Source organism: Pelmatolapia mariae, linkage group LG7, assembly GCF_036321145.2.
Source record: "Pelmatolapia mariae isolate MD_Pm_ZW linkage group LG7, Pm_UMD_F_2, whole genome shotgun sequence".
In the NCBI taxonomy this organism is placed as follows: domain Eukaryota; kingdom Metazoa; phylum Chordata; class Actinopteri; order Cichliformes; family Cichlidae; genus Pelmatolapia; species Pelmatolapia mariae.
The window spans coordinates 32276821-32293628 of NC_086233.1; the positions used below are offsets into that span (position 1 = coordinate 32276821).

Consider the following 16808-nt stretch of genomic DNA (forward strand, 5'->3'; position numbering starts at 1 on the left):
TTCGTGATCTGTGTTATCTGCATTTTAATCACCGTAAGAGACTCAGCCGCAGATTAGAATAACATCTGTACATTTAATAAATCACCAAATTAATACACGCAAGAAACGATCAAACCTGTTCCGACAATTTGAGTTTGTATTCTCTCAGCTGCAGACTCGCTGCTGTTTAAATGTTTGAGAGCGAAGATTAGATATAAAACAAACGTCAAACATAGACTTGGTCTGCGTTCACATTTGATATGAGGCCAGCACGTATTATGGCTGTGTCCTGTTTTAAGATCATATATGTAAAATTGTTGTCTGACCTGCATCGATCCAGCCGCTCAGAGTCCGTGGTTACCATGGTTACTGCATAAGCAGCTGTAATTTAAACAGCTGGCACTGCGGAAACCTACCGGCGACATGAGTGTTTATGTTTTTCATTGCAAAAGAACTGTCTGAATGGTTAACTGAAGTTAACTTGGATAAATTATAGTTAAGGAGTATCACAGATAACGCCCACGTGAGCTGTGTGACTGTACACCACTACACTGAAATAAGTAGGCTATTACTGAAATACACCCGCTATATCATAAACTATGATATAAATAGGGAGGTCCTATTAACATGTTTAGTTTTAAAGGACACCGTCCTGCCTTTAGTGTCATTCATGAGCAGTATTAGTTTTCTTCTAACATCCAGAAGTCTGCACGATGTGTTTCTAAAAAGCCTTTGACAGTTAAACATAACATGACCGAAACAGCAAAAAACAAACAAAACAAAAAAAACAAAACACAAATTGTATGTTAAAAATTCTAACAGATAGCAGGTGCTTAGAATACAGTTGAATAACTATTAAAAAACAGATGATGTAATATTTCTGTCCAGGTTGCAGTCTTCATGATGAACATGCTGTTGCAAACTCTGCTCCGCTCGGTGGAAATGCGCCTTCTCTTTCTTCGTTGTATAAAAACATTTTAAAAGTCAGTTTAATCTCAAAATTCACTGTTAAAAAATCCAAAACACACCAGATAAAGAAAAGCGAATGGTTCAGTCTAACACATGTGCCAGTGAACCATTAAACTTCAGTAAAACTATGCAGTTACGAGACGTAACTGTAACCTCAACCAAACCGATTTGCTCAGTTGTAAATAAAACAGCGAAGTAAATGTGACCCGACAGACAAAACCTGGTGAATTAAGTCCAGTGTTTAACCACTGAGAGCTAAAACTCAGGTGAGGTTTCAAAGCTGTGTGCCGGTGATTGGACATCAGCCGCTGATAAAGTGGGTTCGCCTATAAAGTGCTCTGTTGGGAAACAAGCTCCAGCAGCTCTGGGCCCTGTTTCAGAAAGCCGGTTTAGTGCAAACTCTGAGTAAGTACACCCTGAGTTAACGAAAACTCTGGGTTTTCGGTTTCACAAAACGAGTTTAGATTAATTCTGAGTGAGTTACTATGACGACACACTCCGTGAAGCTAACCTGCCCCCTAGCAGGTTTACTTCAACTAACCCTGACTGTCTCCGCCTCTTTGTCGGAAATCTGACTGTAGGAAGTGTCAGACATGGCGTGCCCCTTCCTTGAAGAGCCAGTAGATGTTGAAGCCCAAATTCTCCGCAGAGCTCTCCGCCGGGAGAGAGTGATTAGAGCGCGTTTGGACATTTTATCATTTCCTGATGATTTTCTGTGTGAACGTTACCGTTTTTCAGCACAATCTATAATTTATTTGAATAACATCGTCAGGCCTTATATTGCTCATGTGACACATCGCGGACATTCTCTCAGTTTTGTACATATTATTTGTATTGCACTTCGTTTTTTTGCAAACGGGAGCTTTCTGTATAATATTGGTGACGCTGAGCACGTTTCCAAGGCTACTGTCTGTCGGGCAGTCAGGAATGTTACAGTTGCACTGAAACGTCTCCTGTACTCGTTTGTGGTGTTCCCCGGTCATAGACCCACAAGATTTATCAAAGAGGGATTCCACAAAATTGCAGGTATCAGGATGAACAAAACCTAATTCATGATGTGGTGATACTTGAACTACTACTTAAAATTTACATTTATTTTCAGGGTTCCCAGGCGTGATTGGCTGTATAGATGGCACTCACATTCCAATCATTGCTCCTTCAGTAAATGAAGGAGACTATGTGAACAGGAAGTCTTTCCACAGCATTAATGTACAGGTACATAGTTCCCTGTAGCATTTCAAACTAACAAATTATTTCATTATAGTAATGGATGCTAATTTGTGTTCTCTGCACTGTGAAGATCATATGTGATGCTGCCAACATTATCACAAATGTGGAAGCCAAGTGGCCAGGCTCTGTTCATGACTCACAAATTTTTCGTGAATGTACACTGAGCACAAAATTTGGACATGGTGAGTTGAAAATACTTTAAAATGTATAAAGACCAATTGCTACAGGGACATTTGAACTGAAGTGTATCCTTCTGTCTTAGGAGAGTTCACTGGCTACTTGCTTGGTGATAGGGGGTATCCATGTTTACCCTATTTGCTTACCCCTTACCCTGACCCTGAACCGGGCCCACAGCAGCGATATAATCTGGCTCATTGCAGGACAAGAGCCAGAGTTGAAATGACTATCGGAATGCTTAAGGCCCGGTTCCAGTGCCTTCAAAGACTCAGGGTCACCCCAGAAAGGGCATGTGACATTATTGTGGCATGTGTGATTCTTCACAACATTGCCACAATTAGAGGAGAACACTGTCCTTCTGAACCAAACATCAGCAGTGATCCAAACCATGAACATCCTGACCCTCCCACGGACATACAAGATGGAAGAGCAGTCAGAGACACCATATGTCACAATCATTTCCTGTGACCCATCACCTCAACATGTTGAAAGATGAATAAACAGATTTTTTGTTCAACTGGCTTTATTGGTCGCCTGTATTTCCTGTACACAAAGTATTAATAAGTATATTAGTATGTTGTTCAAACACTGAATTAATTCGTCCATCTCTGACCACTTCACCCACCCTTAACTGATGTTCCAGGAGTAAAATCTCAATCTTGGTCTTTTGGATCTGCTGCTTGAAGTGTTCCATTTCCAAGTCGCATTTTTCTATTTTCTTGATCAAATATTTCTTATACAGCTGCTTTACAGGGAGCTATGGAAACACGGGAAATAGCATTGACATTCATAGTACATGCCTACTTAGGTTGGTTGTAAATCAGTGCTGAACATCTTACTGAGGAAAGGTTTGTTGGAGAAGTGGCTGGACCCTCTTCCTCTGCATTTCCATCATCACTCTGTTAGAGACATAGAAAGTCCATGGTTTTATTATAGTACCACATTTTATTCAATTGTTATATTTTGCATTGTAAGATGTAAACCTCATAAAGTGTCTCTGTTGCTTCCTCCTCTGTGACAGCTGTCAATGTTTCTTCAAGTTCCTGTAGTAGAGAAATTAACAACATTGCTGTTCTACTGTAAACTCATATGATCTGTGGAGTATTAAGAGTACTCACAACTGCATGTTGGTCTGGCTCAACAGGAGGCTGCACCAGATGCAGTACACCATCACCATCAACTGATAAAATATGAGGTTTATACAGGTCACTTATAACTTACAAGGAACCAAATGGCAATTAACAAACATATACCAATCACCTTACACTTCATTGTCATTATGCTCTCAAAGACAACCAAGACTGAGGGAAGGCAAAATCAGTAGGAAGATAACTTCACTACAAAATAATTCATTATGGTAAAGAGTTTATCAAATGAATGAGTAGCACTGCAAAGGTGACTGTGAAGAAAGGATGTATGCACATCATGTATTATTTTGAATTTACCTCTTATGTAGGCACTTGTGTCTTGCGGGGTTATTGACTCAGAGGATGTCCCCGCAGAGATGCCTTCAGCCACAGGGCGCCCACTGTTTTGGCTGGGGCCAACTGCTCAGCCTCTGTGAGTGGTGGTGGTGGAGGACCCCCACCTGTTTTTCGGGCCTCCGCTTTTTTTCTGTTGGCTATAACGGGTCACATTTGAGCATACTGAGTAAGCAAATATGTACTTGTAATGTGCTCAGATAATTTCAATAAGTGCTTACAGAAAGAAAAATAATGTAGCCTCTAACTGCAATTGATCTACATAGGACAAACAGACCAAGCACTATGGCTCATAATACAATTACACCTTACCTGTTTGGACTATATTTTTATATTTCATTTTTACTTGCTGCCAGGAACGTTTGGGGCCTGTTGGGTTGCACCTGCGCTCACATCACATCACAAAATAAAATGTATGAAATAAACACTAAAATTAAATATAATAAAATAACGTGTTAAATGGGTGGAAATCCCTAGATCAATATTTAAATTAACACTCACGCATTGACTCTGTCGGCTATGTTTTGCCATGCATGCTCCCTTTCTTTTGCAGCTGAGGCTGTGTTACTTTTTTTCTGCAAAATATGCATGTTATCGGCATATGCTGCCATCAGAATTTCGGCCTCAAGCGCTGTAAAATACATTGACCGCGCCTTCTTTCCCTCCGTCTCCATGGTGACTCGCTTAATCTGTGCTCCACTAATCAGGGCTTTATGTATCCTCGTGCGCGCGCTTAACTTGGGGTTAAAGCAACTCCGCGTTGATTGAACTAATTGTTATCAGCCTTTCTGAAACCGAATATTCCGAGTTGGACAGTTCGGGGTTACTCAACCCTGAGTATCATTTTTAACTCTGAGTTTTCTAAACCGGCTTTCTGAAACAGGGCCCAGGTGTTAAACAGCTGACAGGTGAGGAGGAGGATGCATGCAGGTAAACTGAGGGCCTCTTGAGCTGATCGCTGGTGTCGTGAGAAAAATGTTAGCTCGTTCTTTATGTTACAGAAGCACAGAGACGCAAGACCAGGTGGAAAGTGATGATCATTCGGTGAAAATGAGAATCTGCGAATGCAACATGTGGAACACGGAGAGTGGAATATGTAAACAAACCGGTTAACGTCACCCCCCCCAAACAAACAAACAAAAGAGCTGTGAGCTCAGTACACTCTGTCAGCTGACTGTTAGCAGAGCTAGTGACATCTCTGAAAACATCTGAGCACTTTTGCAAACATGTTCTATGTTGACAACCTGACCAGACATATGAAGATTACGCCACTACATTCGCGGCTAAAACACTATTAAAAGTGTAGTTAGTGACAAAAAAAACGGGGTATTTTAAAACTTTACACCACCACTATTGCTGCCTGTGATTTGAAATGCATTCTGGGATACCTGGCTGCCCCAAGTCCACACAAGCAATCGATTGTCTAGCATCGACCTGTCTTGACTTACTTTGCACGGCAACCAATCAAATGTTAGAGAAGCTGCAGTGGCAGCGTTAACCCCGCCCCCTTAGTTTGATGGGTGAGGCTGACAGATAAAATGATTTCAAGGTGAGACATGAAGGGGACAATAGTGCCAAAATGAATTAAATAAATAAATCATTAAATAATTAATTAAAACTGTCAATAATTATTTAAATGTGTTATTAATTAATTAAATATGTCAATAATAAATTAAATGTGTAAATAATTAATTAATTAAATGTGTCGTAAATATTTATGTAATTAATTATTTCCAATTTTAATTAATTATTGCTACATTTAATTCATTATTTAATGGTGTATTTAATTAATTCATTATGTCAGTCCTAGTGTTCCATAGGACATAAACTAGTCACAAGCCGTAGGTTTCGAGGTGAATTTTACTGCAACTGCAAAATGTCTTAAACAGCCATATTGCACTCAGATGTAAACACTTCACACCAACTGGTTTAGTATCATTTGATACCAAATGCTCTAAGTTTATATTTGATAGTTATCAGTGCAATTCTAAACTATTTTAACATTGCATATACTAAGAAATGTAAAAGGAAACATAATCTTAACATTTCAAACAATGAAAAACGTTACAAAGTCATATTATTTTTGAAGGAGAAGAGGATAAGCAGAAGAACCAAAAAGTTGATTCTGTTCATCTGGTCATTGCATTTTCAGTGGGAAAATGCAGCTCCCACTGCAAGCACATCCAGATGAACAGAATAAACTTTCTGGAATTGCCTTACCTGGATGAATGAGCATGTATCAAGATGAGCAGAAGTGTGTCTCTGTGAAATATAAAGTTGTGGCTAACTGTACAACCATGTATAATGTATTTCAGTTTTTGCCTCAGTTGATCAAAAGGTTTTTCACAATTCACATACTAATATACACTGCATTTCTTCCTTGTGTTTTATTGCCATAGTGGTGGTTAGTGCTGTTGCTTCACACCAAGAAGTTACTGGGCTTGAATCTACCTTTATGTGTGGAGTACATTATCCCTGTCCCTGGTGGTGTGCATCAAAGAAACCTCTCACAGTCCAAAGACATGCATGTTATGTTAAACTGTAGGTGTGAACGTGAATGGCGGCCTTTATATGTTAGCTCTGTGATAGACTAATACAAGCCTGTGCAGGATGTACCTTTCCTCTATTTCACGCCGTCACCTGCAGAATAGATTTTTGCTGGACAAGAGTGGCTATTAACCCCTCTTTCCACCATTCCTCTCGCTGAACATCTTGGTTCAAGGAAAGGGAAAAGGATGGGAGGAATGGAATGGCAGCCTGTCTCTTTGTGAAAGACTTCTTTTTCTCAGAGATGGCAAGAAAATGCTGGCCTTGAAGAACAACGTGTCTTGTGTTTATTAAAAATCTGTTTGAAAGCAATTCCATTAAGAAAAGTTTGACCACATGACATTAATCTTTTTAAATGAAAAGTATATTTAGAAGCCCATCATCAGCTCAAGATAAAGGAGACGAAAAAGCAGTTTCTCACCTCAAAGCTCCAGGTAGATAAGGCTTACACTCCAGAGATAAAAAGCACATTCAAATATCCTTCAGGCCTTCCAAATCACGCTCATGGTTACTATTTGAACTGGTGACAAACCCATGCCCAGGTACTCCAGTGGGCAGGTGGTATGTGTCAAAGTAACTGTCGTGAATCAATATGATTTCCAGAATTAAGGGATTGCTATCAGACTCTAAAAGTCAGGTTTTTGATAGTGATCTGGCTATTCAACACTTAAATCTCAAAAACCAGTTACAGAGATGTCACTGAACAAAAGATAAATGACACTGAGTCTGTCTTTAAAAAACATTATTGCTGACCTCAGGAGGATGGAGAGTCGATTGGGACATTTTAAATATGTACTGTGTGGATTTTCCAAGTGTTTCACAAGATTCCCAATAAGCACAAATTATTATTTTTTTGTTTGGTTGGTTTTTAAGTTGAAAAAATATTATCCTGTTTTAATACTAGAAAAAATCTTGTTTTGTTTTTTTGGGGGGTAAAAAAACATTTTAACCATAATCTTGATTCTTTTTTTAAACATTAAAATAAAAAATAATGTATTTTCACTCACTCCAGTCTATAAACTTCAAACACATGCGTTAAGAGTTGCTTTCATATGCTGATATTGGAGTGTGAGTAAAATCAAACAGCCTAAGGCCTGCGAGTCTAAACTCCTTTAAGCTTTTATCCATTCTGATATCCCCACAAGCAGTACATATTGTGGAAATGAAATGGTGAACTCATTAAAAAGCAAATGTGGAAAATGTGTGTAAAACATGCTGCTCAAACATTTCCTCATTGTAAATCTATGTGTTTTTAAAATTATTTGGTTAGTGAAAAGCCAGTTGTTGAGTATACTGAATATTTCCAGTGCTACTCGTCTATGACAGCCAAGCAGGTGTTCCCGAGTTTTAGTGGAATGAATGAGGTTGCCCTGTTCTCAACCTGGTACTGCAAGATGGATGTTTAAAGAGAAAGGGCAAAGTTCAGTGCTGAAGCAGGTCACAGAAGACGATCAAAGTAGTTCTAGTATACACACAAGCTTATGCCTCATCATTTTACTCTGTTCAAGTTACTACCCAAGGAAAAATGTAGATGCACCAACACATATTTCACTGCCTTGCCTTTACGCAGACTTAGTTGGTTCACTTTTTCACTTCACTCGGTGCAAAAATTCTACAAGCAAGACTAGTCTTTTACAATCGAGCACAATATGCTGATTAAAGTACAATATGTATAAGGGATACAAAACAGTGTTATTGTTTTCTCTACATCGTTGTATATTACTTTATTTATTTATTGCAGAGCTTCCCAAAGTGTGGGGCCCCAGGGGGGGCGCGGTATGAAAAGGGAAAAAAAAAACAAAAAACGCTTGGACACTGCTAGCACGGGGCTCCCACACAAACGCAAAGCAGGAGATGAAGCATAGCTGAATATGTTTCCAAACCAACTTCATTCTAAGCCAAAGACTAGAAAATATGGTGAAGCATATCTTCCCTTTGGCTTCACCTGCACAAATGCCAAGGTAGGTCTCCCCTGCAGAATTGGTTTTCCCTGCGTCGGGAGCACGCGCTGGGCTCTTCAAATCACGGACAAACAGTATCCCACATTCTTGATTTTTAGTTCACAAACACTTGATGTAATGACTAACTACTCCAGACATTTGGAGACGTTAACTCTTTATACAGTAAAGTTACAGCGGGATACAAATAATATCAGGCTGATCCTGCCACAATTTGTTCCCTCGGTTCAAATCACAGACAAACAGTATCCCACAGTTGTTTATGTTTTTAAACCCATTTTGCACAGAGAGGCATTTTTTGAAAAATGTATTGATAGCAATGTTGAATATTATTACACAGGAAAAAAACTACATGTGAAATAATTACACCGTGACGCCTCTGCCTTTCTAAATGGAGGGACAGTAACTGCGTGTGTATATGTAAGCGTGTAAAACCTGAAGATAGTAAGATTAACAGTAACAGTATTTTGTCTCTATCTGCCATTCTGCAATTCATCTCATGTAAACAATAACGTGGCGCACAGCGTGACGTGAAAAAAAGGCACCTTTGATGTTGCGTGACGAGCTCTGTATTCCTCGTCAATATGTAAACACAAAAAAAGGAGTTTTAAAAAATCTCCGTTTTCAGTGATTCGAAACGCCGTTTACGTGTGGACGAAAGGCCCAAACGCACAGAAACAGCTGCGTTTTCAAAAATACCCGTGTAGGTGTGGACATAGCGTAAAAAAGTTAGTAGTTTATTTTATTACTACCTGTAATTTATTGCAGATTACTTGTATTTGCTTAATTGTTTACTAAATGTTTGAGGTGTGAAATAAACCGCAATGGAGCAAAATATGGGTGTGTGTGGTTGGAGGATGTGTGTGTTTGTGCGCGCGCGTGTGGGGGGAGGGATTTTTTCTTGTAAAACAAAGGGGGGCCTAGCAAAAAAAGTTTGGGAACCACTGATTTATTGTAAGGAGTACAATCCTTTCAAATGGCTTCCATCAAATCCTTGCATTAGATTGACTTGCTTGAGAGCATTCATGAGTATGACTGGATGATTGTCAGGGTAAGATTTGGTTTACAAATGCATTATAGAAGTTTCTCTAGCAAAGTTTTAAAGAGAAAACTTTAATTCAATTTGATTCAATTTCATTTATATAGCACCAAAGTTGCTTGAGTGACTGTTACTGTGATTTGCCACGACTGAAACTAAATACACTGAATTGAAAATGAACATATATATTTAATATATTTTCAATTAGACATTGAAAATACATTGAATATATATCAATTTCCCAAATTGTTACCCAATTGTTACCCAACTGAAATTTGGGGTGTCATTCTTAGTAGTCCAGACCTGGAAGAAGGAAGAAATGTAAAGTTATAAACAGCATTTGCAGTCATGTTTAGAACAAGCAAAATAAAGCAGAAGAAATCAATACAAAATAAATAATAAAAAAATAAACCAAGAATTAAAATAATGAAACATTAAAGAAGAGAAGACTAAAGAAGACAAACTGAAGATGCCACACCTCACCCAAACTTTGTCCATTTTTTTTTAAATGTAGAATAAGAAATTTTACATTTTTAATCTTGCTTTGTTTCCTTTGTGCTAAAATTTTAGTGTCTTGACCGAAGTACTGAAGGACAACTATTTAGGCATGTCACATTATATATATATAATGTGACATGTTATATATAATATATGTGTCATTATATTCAAGGCATTTGTATAACTTGATTAAAGGTCCTGCAGTGTAGAGCTGAATCGATGTTAATGAACACCATCAAATAAACTGCATATATGCTTTTCTTGCTGAACAACTTTAGCGATCAATTCTTTTCAATCATTAAAAAAGTGGAGTTTGTATTCTCTGTAGAGCAGTTACAGATATCCTTAATTTTGAATGGTGTATTGCAGGACAGCTTTACTGCATACACAGAAAGCCACAAATCTATTTCATCAATCTTGTGTCCTGAAATTTCATAATTTTACAGGTTTTTGACAGAAAGTTAGTATTTTTTTCTTTGTTTTCAAATCTGCAACACTGAGCGCAAGCCTGTGACCTACATGTGACTGTATCAAGAAGTCTAAATCCTAATTCATATCAGCACTGCTATGTCAGTGGGCAATGAGGATTGTACGATGGATGTGACATCCCTTGTCATTCTTACACAGTGCAGGGGTTCGTTTCTGACATAGCTGTCAGGTCAGATTGGTATATAGGTCATATACTTTGACAAATATGGCCAACTATCAATAATAAAATAAATAAATAAAACAACAATAATCAAAAATAAAAATAAAAGTTGAAATAATGGTGCCAATGACTAATCAATAATGAGTTTTTATACTGAACAAATATATTGTTTGATGTTGAAACAAATACTTTTCAGTCTGGTGCAAAGTAATATACACCAAACAAAGAAAATTTAGACAGTGTACATGACTACTGCACCTGTACAGCTACTCTCAATCTCTTGAGATTTACACACTCCACCTCCACCCTTAATGAGAGTGCTAATCATCCAATGCATGGGATCGGCCAGCCAGACAGTACTTTGTCTTTCCTCGGGGTATAGACATGAAAACAATGATTCATTAATTCAAGTTAAGAAGGGTATGTGATTAAATCAATCTTTTTATAGAGAGATCCTCCATCTGAACCCTCTTTGGCAAACTAACTTGCCCTTACATGGTGTCTTGTTTTCCTTGACTCTGTAAATTTATATACTAGCCAAAAATGATTGCTTATAGACTTAGATTATCAAACCCTAAACCTTTGTTCTGTTTTGTGCATTGCAAAATCTGTTTGATGAAATACATAGTTCTGTTCAAATATGATACATAGTTTTCTGTTATTAAAGTATAGTGACAAGAAATCAGGTTCAACTAAAGTTGAATAAGAGGGTTTTCTATAATAAATAATAAAAAAGTTTTTTCTATAAAACTTTCATTTTCTAATGCTGTCAGTCCCTTTCATTTTGACAGCACCATTATATAGCACAGCAACTCCTTGGGTTATCACCACCACTTGCATCTAGACTCATATGCATCCTCTTTGTGTGCCAAAAAGTTGATTCTGTTGATTCTTCAGTCTGAAGAAGTCACTTGGATGAGAGTTTTCAATGGGAGTTTTCAAAGGGAGAAACGTTTCGTCACTCATCTAAGTTGGATGAGTGACGAAACGTTTCTCCCACTGAAAACACTACGTCTAGATGAACAGAATCAACCTTTTGGGATTCTCTTACCTGGATGATTGAGCATGCATCAAGACATCCTTTCTGTGTCTTCTGTCTTTTTTGGCCCATGCTTAATGGGACCATTATCCATCGATTTCATTATCACATATTGTTATTGCTATTATTTTTATAACTGGTGTCTGCTTATGAATGTTTATATTTGCTAAGCTCTTGTAAGAAAAATGTTGCTTAACATATAAAAATGGTAAGGGTTAAAGTCAATTATGTAATAAAACTACTGGCTTGGTAATATATTGTGTGCTTTCCAGCGTCAACCAGTCTGCCAGTCAGTCCACTTCCTTTATTGCAACTATTTGAGAAAATGTCATGAGATTGATTTTTAAAATGAAATTTACAAACTTTCAGGAACCTTGGAGGATGACACATAGACTGCTGACCTTGGTAATTCCCCCTTTTCTTTTAGTATCAATGGGACATTGACATTTTGGATTTTTAGTAAGAGGCACTACAAACTATTAGATGGATTGACTCCCCCCCCCCGTACCAAATGAATAAATCTTTCTTGCTTTGGTGAATTTAAAAATAAAGAAATTCCCATTAGCTTTGTGAATTTCAGATTTCAATACTAACATGCTAAAGTAAAATTATAAATAAATTATGCATCATCATATTACCAATGTCATTCAGAGCACATTGTCATTTTACTTCAAAGCACTTCAAACTGAAATGCAGTCTTGCAGAGATGTTTCATTTTTCCTCTTCTTCTCAGAACCAGCAGTAAAAAAAACAAAACAAAAAAACCAAAATGAAATGTCACAAAATAAATTGTTTAAATTAAAATTCGAGTTTCTAAAAGATGCACAATGTGTCTTTTATTGTCTCATTAGCAGGCAGTGTTAAAGTATGTTAATTTTTATGCAATCATGATCAAATAAATTTGAATGACATAAATGAAGCTAGAATGCACAATGAAGGGAGTGGTGACCTGTCCAAGGTGTATCTACTTTTAATGAAATAAGATTTGGGATAGGCTCCAATTCCAACTTATACTGAGTTGGATAAGCAGCTAAAACAACAACAACAACAAAAGCAGAGAGTTTTTGCAGTTACTAAATTCTTTGTAACATGCATTACAAAGTGCATCTTTTACATTGTAGATATAATTTCTATATACAACATTAAACCAAGCAAAACATAGCTATAAAAACACTCCAATCCAATCCTCTGCAAGAGACATTGTAATGCATAGTATGTATTGTGGCAAATGCTATGTTTGGTGATCCTTAAAGCTTGCCCTTTACAGATTCAAGCGCCAGTGCACCTATTCAGCTGTGTTACCTCTCTTTGATGCTACAGGGGTGGCACTCTGTGGCCAGGCTCTTTCAAAAGGTGATAATATTTCCAGTATTTAATACAAGACTAATACACAGATCAGGGCAGCAGCACAGTGTAGCAAGTGAGGAGAATTTGAGTCTAAAAAAAACTTCTATCAGAACCCATCCAGATATCAGTGAACAGTACATTAAATCGTATCAGCTGCCTCTGCCTCTCCACAGCTTACAAAGGAGACAAAAATGTGCCTAACAGGGATCAATAAAGTATTATATGAGTCCTAGGTAACTTCTTCCTAATGTTTTGAAAAGTCACAGCGTGGCTTTGTTGAAAGTCAAACAGATGATGTTGGCGAGATATAGGCAGTAAGACCATTAGATATAAAGTGTATCCACAATTCTCTATCCACTTAATGGGTCAATCACACTACACTGTAAAATGTAATATTGTGTTTAATTAAAAATATTAAATAGGCTGAACTCAATTTTTATCAATTTGTTATTAGAACTCAATTTAAATAACTTACCAGTACTTTTTATGCAAAAACGCTGATAAACTCGATTAATTTGAGTTGTCCTAACTTAGAAAAACTAAGTAAGCTGGAAGTTTTGCTTCTCTGGGCGGAAGGATGAAAGATGTGTTTTGAAAATGCCACGTGACTACCGTCCTCCTCCCTCGCGGATCAGTCCGCATGTTCACGGTGCATTTGTTATGGAATATGTTGAGCAAACCTGGAGATATTATTGTTGTCATTACTGTGGATCTTTACCTGATACACTGACTTGGTGAGTAAATGTTTACTCTTATTCAAACTGATTTTGTGGCTTCTCTTAGTTTAGCACCAGGTTTAAAATCTTGCTAGCTAGTTAGTGTTAGCCTAGCGTTGCTGCTGCCGCTGGGCTCATGTTACTTAAAAATTAACACCACAGCCTTAAAAACCTTACATAAAACTATGTCGGTGAAATTTTCTGTTGATCGTTTGAAATAAATAAGTGAGATAAGAGCCCAGACAAAATTCTTTGGGAGGTGCAGCCGTTAGGGGTGGGATAGGTGTGGGGGGTGGATAACAGAGCTCTCCGAAAACGTGGAAGCACTTTTGCAAATATGTGATATTTTGATAAATTAAGTAGATATTTGAGCATTACACAGCTACATTCTCCCCTGAAAATATCTTAAAAGGTCATTTTGTGATCCAGAAAGGGTAGTCTGGGGAAAAGGAGGATCGCATTTGTCGGCCACGGTTGTCGGAGCCTGTGCGTACTTGTAAGCGCGGCAATGGCGGAGGAGCGCCGCTGAAAAACTTATTACTTTTTCTGGGTCACAAAATAAACTTTTAAGATATTTTCAGGCGAGAATGTAGCTGTGTAAAGTTCAAATATCTGCTCGATTTATCAAGACATCACATATTTGCAAAAATGCTCCGACGTTTTCGGAGACGTCCATTTTTTTTAAGCTTTGTGGCAGCTTTAGAACATCTGTGGCATCTATTAATGTCAAATCTAGCCTTTATTTAACAAAATAAGCAAATTCTATGTTACAATGATTGCACAGCCATTAAGGATCAAATCAGTTTCTGAAATATGTTCTGTTTTTTCTCCCTCTGCTTGCTTCTTACTGTCTTTGAGGCTCGGGACCAGCACTCCTGTTGTTGGACAGAAAGACATCAGTAAGTATTTTGGTTTTCCAATATATTAGCAACTGTCAGTGACATTTATATTAATCAGGCTGAACTTTAATCATACTTTAGATCAGCCTGTTTTACTTATTGTTTTGTTTGTGCTTTGGTTTGGGGAAGTTGTTTCTTTACTGATCTTTTCCTGTCTTCTGTTATTAGACTTGAGATATGACTGCACTATGCTGTTGCTGTGACTCCAGTTAATTCTACAAGACATGCTGTGTAAGTAAACAAACAACAACAGTTTGGTCTGCATTTCTTCAAACTTAGTTTAGAGGGTCTACACTGTATATAGTGAAGTCTGCAAGTTTTCGAACAGCAAAATTTGTTTTGTGCCCAAATCATTTTGCACATCATTAGAATGAAAGTTATTGGCCATGTTTGCATAGCCTTTTTTAAAATGATGCTTTCATGACATTATTGTATGTTGGGTGGTGGTCAGGGCTATCCAGACTGACAATTGAGACATTGAATGTCACCTCTCCGGTGGGGAGGGAGCCTGAGATTGTCTAAATTGGAGTCTGTTTTATACCAAATGCAGAAAAAAATGTTTTAAGAAAGCAATTAAGTTCATGTTCCAAAAATATGATTGTTTGCTTGCAGGACACCAGGAGAGATGAGTCCTCCGTCACAGATGGTGTGGTCAGTGAAGATGGTCGCCTACAGGTTCAAGCTCATTGCATCTCCAACCCACATCCACTGCCACTGTACTTAAGGGAAGTTAAAGACTTTCTTCTGCACCTACATTTGGATCACCTCGATCCATGACAGTCATTCAGGCAGTAATGCCTGGACTGGAAACAAGCATCCTTAAAATATTACAACATTCCAGCTCCTGTGTTGGAATGAAAAACAAATGTGTTGTTTAAATTAGAGACTGCACTTGTGACAGAACAACAAATATTTTATTTTGATTATATAAGTAATGTAAGTACAAAACAAACTTGTGGTAGGCCTAAACTTGTTTTCAGAATAATTACATCTGAGACTTTGTTTCATTGTAAGATTATAACAGTGATGGCAATATAATTGTTTGTTGTTCAGCAGAACAGCGTCCAGTATGTTGGCTGTTGTACTTTGTTGTGTTTGAAAATAAAAGTTGGGCTGATTTTAACATCATTACAAAAATTGTTGTTAATTATTTTTAATCATATTCAGGTTACCACAAATTGTTTTTTCATTTAGTTGAACTTGAAATGTTTGTCAGCAGGTAAACAATTAATATTGTCAGAAAGTCAGAAATATCAAGTTATTCTTAATACTGCAGACTTGCAATGTATAAGTTGTCCTAACAGTCATCTTAAGTAAGCTTTACTTAGTTTTTTTGAGGCAACGAGTTTCCATAATTTTTTTGAGTTCTGGGAACTAACACGGCTGTACAGTGTACTCAAAATGAGTAAGTTGCCCTAACTTGGTCATCTTATGTAAACTTGATCCAATTTTTTTGAGTTCTGGGAACAAATGAGCTTGTACAGAGTACTCAAAATAAATAAGTTGTCCTAACTTAGTCATTTTTAGCTAAGCTTTACTCAATTTTTTTGAGGCAACGAGTTTCCATAATTTTTTTGAGTTCTGGGAACTAATTAGATTTTACAGTGTACATGGCTACTACATGGATATATCTGTCCATCCATCCATTGTGTTTAAATTCAAGATTTGTTAAAAAAAAATTGAAACAAGACATTGATGGCAAAAAAAAAATTTCACTCACTTTTGCTGGTCGTGCTTTGTCTCTTGATAGGTTATGCTACAGTCACATTAGGGGAAATAGTGGTTGGAGACTGAGGTACAGCCATAATTACAGTGAGCATGTGCAATGAATAATGAAAAAAGGAGTCATTTTGCTAGTTTCAGGACTTTTGCATGCTAGTAGTTTGATTTGTATGGCTTAAACTAGCCAACAATTTTTCAGAAGTCTGCTTTGGCGATACAAAGCATTGCTTATGAATTTTGAAATATGACTGGCTTGGTACTATTTCTAAGATGTTTGTTTGTTGTGTTTTTTGTATTTGACTTTTAAACAAAAAATGTAAGCATGTCTTGTCTATTTATGTCTGTATTATATGATCGCTTTTGCATCATGATGTAGCAATTAACACCTAAAGAAGTAAAGGGAATTTTTTGTTTGTTTGGGTTTTATAATTTTTTTTCTACAGAGATAGCAGGATCTTAAAGAGTGACTGCTTTCTCCACAGCACTCCATCCATCATGCCCCTATTGTACATTGGCTAGACAAAGTGGCTGCCCAATAAAGAGCCCTGGACAGCTTGC

The 16808-nt window shown here is 37.3% G+C and overlaps 1 protein-coding gene and 2 long non-coding RNA genes across 4 annotated transcripts; 2 read left to right on the forward strand and 1 right to left on the reverse strand.

Annotated features, from left to right (window-relative positions):
- The first annotated feature begins 1454 nt into the window (after positions 1 to 1454).
- LOC134631741 (putative nuclease HARBI1) lies at positions 1455 to 2823 on the forward strand. Its single transcript, XM_063480297.1, has 4 exons — positions 1455 to 1974; positions 2051 to 2163; positions 2249 to 2360; positions 2441 to 2823. The coding sequence occupies exons 1-4, from the start codon at positions 1542 to 1544 to the stop codon at positions 2821 to 2823; spliced, it is 1041 nt and encodes a 346-aa protein (XP_063336367.1). The 5' UTR covers positions 1455 to 1541.
- A 69-nt stretch (positions 2824 to 2892) lies between these two features.
- Positions 2893 to 4041, reverse strand: LOC134632183 (uncharacterized). 2 transcript variants are annotated; one of them, XR_010094475.1, is made up of 5 exons: positions 3801 to 4041; positions 3474 to 3535; positions 3339 to 3398; positions 3195 to 3254; positions 2893 to 3112 (listed from the first exon to the last, which is right to left on the reverse strand). It is a non-coding gene; the product is annotated as an uncharacterized LOC134632183 (long non-coding RNA). The 2 variants fall into 2 exon arrangements; XR_010094476.1 differs by lacking the exon at positions 3339 to 3398.
- A 10365-nt stretch (positions 4042 to 14406) lies between these two features.
- LOC134632184 (uncharacterized) lies at positions 14407 to 15486 on the forward strand. Its single transcript, XR_010094477.1, has 3 exons — positions 14407 to 14528; positions 14697 to 14759; positions 15141 to 15486. It is a non-coding gene; the product is annotated as an uncharacterized LOC134632184 (long non-coding RNA).
- Positions 15487 to 16808: the final 1322 nt, after the last annotated feature.